This window comes from Sinocyclocheilus grahami, unplaced genomic scaffold, assembly GCF_001515645.1.
Source record: "Sinocyclocheilus grahami isolate Dianchi unplaced genomic scaffold, SAMN03320097.WGS_v1.1 scaffold1449.1, whole genome shotgun sequence".
NCBI classification, from domain to species: domain Eukaryota; kingdom Metazoa; phylum Chordata; class Actinopteri; order Cypriniformes; family Cyprinidae; genus Sinocyclocheilus; species Sinocyclocheilus grahami.
The window spans coordinates 79265-86910 of record NW_015506628.1 but is presented as its reverse complement, the minus strand read 5'-3'; the positions used below and the strand labels follow the sequence as shown (position 1 = coordinate 86910).

At 37.1% G+C, this 7646-nt stretch overlaps 1 protein-coding gene across 1 annotated transcript; it reads left to right on the top strand.

Annotated features, from left to right (window-relative positions):
• Positions 1-632: 632 nt before the first annotated feature.
• Positions 633-7109, top strand: fam20cl (family with sequence similarity 20 member C, like). The gene is made up of 9 exons (XM_016256604.1): positions 633-708; positions 2091-2183; positions 2299-2414; positions 2503-2710; positions 2944-3053; positions 3403-3484; positions 3578-3637; positions 3714-3979; positions 6631-7109. The coding sequence occupies exons 1-8, from the start codon at positions 665-667 to the stop codon at positions 3961-3963; spliced, it is 963 nt and encodes a 320-aa protein (XP_016112090.1). The 5' UTR covers positions 633-664; the 3' UTR covers positions 3964-3979; positions 6631-7109.
• The last annotated feature ends 537 nt before the right edge of the window (positions 7110-7646 follow it).

Genomic DNA, 7646 nt, shown 5'->3' with positions numbered 1-7646 from the left:
AAGATCAAAGACGATTTTTAATATTACTTCGATTGGATTCATCTGAAAGTAGGAAGTCATACGCCTAGGATTGCTTGAGGGTGAGTAAATAATGGGCTAATTTTAATTTTTGGGTGAACTACCCATTTAAAGCTACTTTATACTGTATTATATATACAGGCTTTAAAGCTGCAGTCCGTAACTTTGTGTTAAAAATGTATATATTAAGCGATTACACCATAACTCGAAACCGTGTTTTTGGCTTGTGCTGAATCACTACGGTACACCTATAATAAGTGTTTATATTCAGACTATTTAGACTGGTTTGGGTAGGTACCACTGCGGAGTAGCCCAGTACCTGTGTGATTCATCATAGACATAAATAGAGAGAAGTCGCTCCGGCTACAATGTTCTTCCGCAAGACGCACGCAGTTCTGTTTAACCGTTAGAGCGCTAAAAGTTACGGACTGCAGCTTTAAGTAAAGTGTTTCCCAAAATTCTCATGTACGTGCAGTACCAGCTGGACCAGGTCAAGATGAGAATAAATAAGATAGCATAGAACTATGCATTTGTTAGAACTAAAGTCACAATTACCAGACATAAAATCACAATAACAACAAATGTTACAAGTAAACTTTTGTGCTTTTCAGTGCAAAAATCAGGTGGGACGCAGCTGAAGTTGGTGATGTCATTTCCTAATTATGGACAGGCGCTCTTCAAACCCATGAAGTGAGACCCAAGCACCATGTGCCTCTTAGTACAACAAATCGTTACATTTTTCAATTTGTGTATGTACAAGAGTATGTACATCCATTAGGGCTGCACGATAAATCGCATGCGATATTTAACAACGGCTCTGTGTAGTAAATGCTGCTTCATGTGAAAGCACGCACGTGATGGAGATTTACCGCTGATTACAGAGCCGGCTTTACTAACAAGATGTGCATTAAATATCGCATGAGGTTTATCGTGCAGCCCTAACATCAATTGACTGCTTGATAGGGCTGCACAGTTAATCGAAATTAAATCGCAAAGGCGATAATTCGCGATTAGGCAGAAGCTGCGATTGTTATCTGTATCTTTCAGTGAAGCACAGTTCTGTGATCAGCAGTAAATCTCCATCCGAAGGCCAGAGGGCGCTCTCGCGCGGAAATTCCAAATATGCGGACACTCCAAATTTATTTCAAACACTCAACTGACGTTATGAAGTGAGTTTGGAGTAAAAACATGTAATTAAATGTGGTATTTTCACGTGCTTTCAGATGAAGCAGCATTTACTACACAGAGCCGTAGTTCACTGACAAGCCAAGCAAACAGCTTTCATAATCGCAGAACGATTTATTCGATTTCATAATCGTGCGATTAAATCGTCTGTGATTATGAACGCGATTTTGCATAGCTTGTCAGTGAACTACGGCTCTGTGTAGTAAATGCTGCTCCATCTGAAAGCACGTGCTGGAGATTTACTACTAATCACAGAACCGGCTTTACTGACAAGATACGCATGACAATCGCATGCGATTAATCGTGCAGCCCTACTGCTTGATAGAGACATTTTTTATTTGCTTTATTAGCATTATCCTTCAGTGCTATAATAAATACGTTCTGGTTATAAACCACATATTTTTAGATCTCTTTACACTATGAACTAAAGGGTCATTCTCACAGAATATGCTTTTGCACTCCACTGTGCTACGATTGTTTTTATATGTAAAAACTTGAGCTGCTAGACACATATTTATTGCATGGGTCTTTTGCAGCATCATGTGAATAACACTGTTCTAAAACGCAATGCTCAGGTAGGTTCATTTTTTTATAAAATGGCTAGCAAGACCTTGCGATTTTCTACTCCACTGTCTGTGAGATGCAGTGCAATGAACAAATAAAGTAAAACAAATAAATGCAAGATTTGGAGACACATTTTTAAAGTTAATTTTTTCACTTTAGAATGAGTGCAATGGTCAAACACTGAAAAACAATGAAAATGTAGTGCCAGAATGGTTTTTACATTGTAAGGGAACAGTGAAGTGGCTCAAATATGTTAATGTAATTCAAGATCTGAATTTTGATGATTTTGCTTAAAATTATGATCAGAATTGTTTCGAATTAAGACAGGAACGGCATGAGGAGACCAATGTGAATCTATATTACTTTTCTGACTTTGAGAGGCACAATGCTGAGATCGCAGCCTTCCATCTGGACAAGTAAGAGCACAGACTGTATATTACATATATAGCCATATGATAAATTGGCTAATCAGTATGAATTCAAATGAAATAAAAAATAATTATGAAAACACTTTCTCTCTCTCACAATAAGGATACTGGGTTTCAGAAGGGTGCCTCCAGTGGTTGGGAGGCTTGTTAATGTAATAAAAGAGATCAAAGACATCACCACCGACCATAAACTGGTCACAACATTTTTCACTTCTCCAGGTTTGTTGCACTTGGCTCTTATCTTCCTCCATCACTTCCTCTCAAACAGAATTCTTGTACGTCACCATCTGTCTTTCTCTTTCTGCAGTGGGGAATGCATGTTTTTATGGCCAGTGTTCCTATTACTGCTCCACAGAGCATGCTATCTGTGGCCGTCCCCTCAAGATAGAGGGGTCTATGGCTGCTATGTTGCCAGACCTGAGTTTTGCACCACGTCGCTCATGGAGGAGTCCCTGGAGGCGGTCCTACAGCCGAAGCAAGCTGGCTCAGTGGGTGGAGAGTGTGTTGTTTAAAAAGATAGTACACCCAAAATTACTCAACCTCATGTAGTTCCAATCTTGACCTTACTTCTATTGAACACAAAAGAATATGTTTTGGAAAAATCTCTTAATGTTTTGTGTCTATAGACTGAAAGTCCTCAATCTAGACTTTCAAAGTGGGTTCTTCTTTCTTGTTTTGTACATATTTATTGAGTGTGATTCGCAGTGGAGAATCCAGCATAAGTAACCGATGATTATTTCTGTAACAGATGGGAGATGGACTCCAACTACTGTGACTCCATAAAAACGACTCCTCCCTATGACCGAGGCACTCGATTGGTGGATCTGATCGACATGAGCATTCTGGACTTTCTAATGAGTGAGTCATGAATCAGTTCAGATGACTCAAGGGTGAACACTTGGTTTTCTGACGTGGACCATAGAAATATTCTGTTTTTGGACTAAAACCATGACATTCTTTAAAATAGCTTGGTAGCATGTCATTACATTAATATGGTAATAATTTAATATGGTAGGCCTATATATCCAAGTGCCACAGTACTTACTCAAAAAATGTGTACAAAAGAATATTTTTTTGAAAGTCATTGGAGTCCAAACATCAACTTTAGACCTCATTAACTTTCATTGACCTGATGTAAATGATCAAAATACTCGTTATCGGTCTCTTTTTATTTTTAAATCTTTGTTTTATCTTTGTCCCTCCTCAGGTAACATGGACAGGCACCACTATGAAACGTTTGAGAAGTTTGGCAATGACACATTTCTCATACACTTCGACAATGGAAGAGCGTGAGTATTCAAAATCGATAGTCAAAGAGGCTTTCTGATGATATTCTGGTTTGACTCAGTTTGAATGAGTATGATGGCTCTTCTATGTTGTAGGTTTGGACGTCATTCTAATGATGAACCATCTATATTGGCTCCTCTTGTGCAGTGCTGCAGGTAGAGTGAACATAACTAACAATTTAAGAGTGTTGTGTTTGTGATCTGCTTATTATTCCCTCGTTCTTACCTTCAGGGTCCGTCGTTCCACATTGCTTCGTTTACACCTGCTATCTCTCCAGTCGTATCGGATGAGTGATGTCATGCGTGCATCTTTGTCTCAGGACCCCCTTGCAGTGGTGGCCCCACTCCTCACTGAACAACATCTTTCCGCTTTAGATCGTCGCCTAGAAACAGTCATTAAAACCATTCATGACTGTCTACAGCAGCATCAACATCACAGTGATGTCATACATGACGACATCGGCGATTACCCTGGGGCTTGATGTGATATTATTTAGATCTAGATGTTATGCTGTATTACCAGACTGTAAACAGTCTTACACTACAGTTACACTTTGTTTGATATACACTGTATGATTGTTAAATAATGTTAAACACAGTTGCTAATCAACAAAGTGGATTATCATCTGTGACCAGTTAGTTAAAACTGTTCTTTCTTTTGTTTGTGCAATTAAGACAAAATTTAAGTCGATTTTTTAAAAATATATAAATTATATTATAAAAGTGCCAGAACTCTCAGAGAGCAAATCTCAGTTGGCATAATACATATACATAAATACTAGATATGTTATCCAACTCTCATTTATCTTAATTTTAAGTGTAAAGATTTGTTAATTCATAATTTTAAAAGTTTGTATACGTTTTTTTTTTGTCAGTTGTGTACAGTAGGCATACTGAAGTTTAAACTTGGCTGTGTTAGTGTTTGGCGTCATGAAGTCATGGATCCATGCCTCCAATTAGGCTGTCAATGTAATGGCACATTAAACTGTACTGTCATGTGTCAGATTCATGGGTCCGTCCCCTTAAAATGATACAGTAAAAAAAATGTCTAAACATTAGCATGGCGATAGACAAGAAGATCGGGGGTAAGCCACTAGTGAAACTTTAGTTTTTTTTATTGCTTTGGCGCAATTTTCACAAGCAATTGGTACATTTTCAAAACTCTTAGTACTAATATCACAACAGATCATCAAAAGGGCACTTTTTCAAACATTTCAGCATATTTTCAATTGTGTTAGTACAATACACACAATCACAAAATATCCTTTTCACTACACAAAATTACGGAAGTTCTAAGCGGCCATGCGTACAATACACACAATCACAAAATATAATTTTCACTACACAAAATAAGTGTTTCATCTATATAAATGTTTCATTCACAGTAACTGCCTTTCATAAAGCTATTACTATCAAACTTTTTGTTTGCATGACTTCTCGTTCAGTTTAATACATTTGTCTATTATTGAATCTAACTCATCTTAATGGTTAACCAGTTAATCATTTGGTGCATCTATAGATATAGATTCAACAGATATATATAGTTCAGTCATTAAACTCTAGATGGCGCATTCTGATGGGGGTGTTAACGTAACTGATGATACTCAGAGAGTTAAACGACTTGGCACAAACTGATTGGTTCATGCTGCATATGCAGCCAATGAGCTTGCTGCCTTGCATTTATATGGCTGGCTAGCATTCACTTGAGATTCCTGCAGTGCGCTTTCAGAGTTTCTCTGAAACCCTACACCTTCCCCAGCTCCACCTGTATAGATCTGCTACGGGGTTATTTTATATGCTATTTGTGCAGCAGCAGTATGTCTTAAATACTCATGGCACCGTATCGCCGTATGCATTGGCAGTAGCAAGTTCCTGTACTTGCTTGCAGCAGCAGCAATAATCTACAACTACAGCAATAACCAACAGCAGCAGCGTAGCAGATCTGTTCCGCCAAGACCAAATATATTAACATTGTCATATCCATCACCATGCTAAAATGTTCAGAGAGTTGTCATGATTGAAATATAGTTTCTATAGAACATGATTGCAATTTAGGGATAACCAAATGCAATGAATTATTTTTACACTAAAAGGGATTTATCTAAGATGATAACCACTATTTTGTAAGGGTGTGTGTGTGTGTGTGTGTGTGTGTGTGTGATTCAGGTAAACCCTATTTTATGGGAACAAAATGTCCCCACAAAGATGGCAATATCTGAAATCATTGTCCTTTTTTTGGGTCCAATGAGAAAAAATGTAATTTTCGTAAGGGTATTTAGGAGTAGGGTTTCTGTAGGAGGAGACAGCATAAAACCCATTACTCCTATGGAATGTCACCATAATGATAGGAAACCCTGTGCGTGTGTGTGTGTGTCTACTTACTGTAACCATATTCTGTTTTGCTATTTGTGAACATACAGCAGGACACAAAGGAGAGGAACTGATCAGAGATTGATCAGAGATGTATCAGAAGAAGGGAGACAGATGGCATCAAATACAACATTTTACATGACATTATGCCATGTGATACTGTATATTGACGCATTACCATGGTAAAGACTGCACATAACACCCTTCATCTGAAAAATTCAGCTAGAATCTAGATTCAGTTATATGGCACAGTGAGGACATTTACTGCATTGACAGTAAACTCTGTTCTAGCACAAAACCTTATGGCCATGTCATACCTTCATCACACCTTTTGATAACACACTGGATAAATACTTTTACAAACATTATTGATTTTATGTGAGATATGCAAGTTAGGTAATGTAAGTGTATTTTCTAACATGACAGCTATTGCCTGTATTACTGTAATTATTTCAGCAACAAAGGGGATTTGAAACATGAATCTTGCATTGTTTGCTCTTGAATTAACTGATTGTTAAAAGTACTAACTTGAAAGAAGATCATACTGTTGCGTTTATGTGATTAATTCAAATATTCTCAATACATATCACAATGATCTTGTGTTTTGAAACAATGTTTATGTGGAATGAAAATATGCACAACTACAATGAAATCAGGAGATCAGGTTTTAAAAGAATGACTAGTCGTGTGATCAGTTTAAAGTTTTGTACTAAGAGTTTTGAAAATGTGCACCTTGTGAAACTAGTACCAAACCAATAAAAAAAAATGTAAATGCACTTTCAAATACAGCTGTGCCTCCAATTGGGCTATATCAATGCAATGGCTCATCAACTGTATTGTGACATATGTCAAATTCATGGGTCCATAACTTCAAAATGGTACAGTAAACATGAATATTAGCATGCTGATAGACAAGCACACTGGATACCAGGGGCGATTGTAGGATTTTCATTTAAGGGGGGCTCAGCCCCCAATGAGGGTATAATAGTACAACATACAAATAAGTAAATAAAATAAAATAAATCTTTGACTAATAGGGTAGGTTGGAATACTAAACTTATTGCAGTATTCCACTGTATTGCATAGATGGGTATAACATTTGAGTACTGAATAAGCCAAATACAAGTCTTCCTGAATCCTGATATTCTTTAGCTTGGGTAAACAAATCATTCTTGCTTGGTTGGAATAGCAGCTACAGTAATTATGTCTCTATTTGGTTCTGATTGACATCCCGTGGTAACTAGGAATTGGATCCAGAACACCTGAGAAGAGATGATGCCAACCCCTCAGAGGACCTCAGATGATGCCAACCCTGAAACAACATACAGAACTACCAAACTTTGCTACAAGTTTGATTGCATCTTATAATAATTGCTGTTAATAGTGTTCATCATCTGTTTGATTACGTCATTTGACAGTCACCACTGAAAACCTACTACTAAATATATTGTAGAAACTTAATTTTTTGTAAAGCTGCTTTGCAAAGATTTGTATCGTGAAAAGCGCTATACAAATAAACTTGAATTGAATTGATCACACACACACACACACACACGTTTACTGTATAAACACATTTTACTGTTTGCATTTCTAGTACACACCTCTTTCTATGTTCAAGTACAAACAGAAAAATGTAACATATAACAACATATAACTTTAAACTTACACTGACTATCCATATTTGCAATATAAACAATATAGCTATGAGACTGGACAATGGATTAAACTGGGTGGCTGGGTGCTGTGATTCACTTTCAAAAGTTAAAAAAATTAAAATAAAGCAAAATTGAAGCAG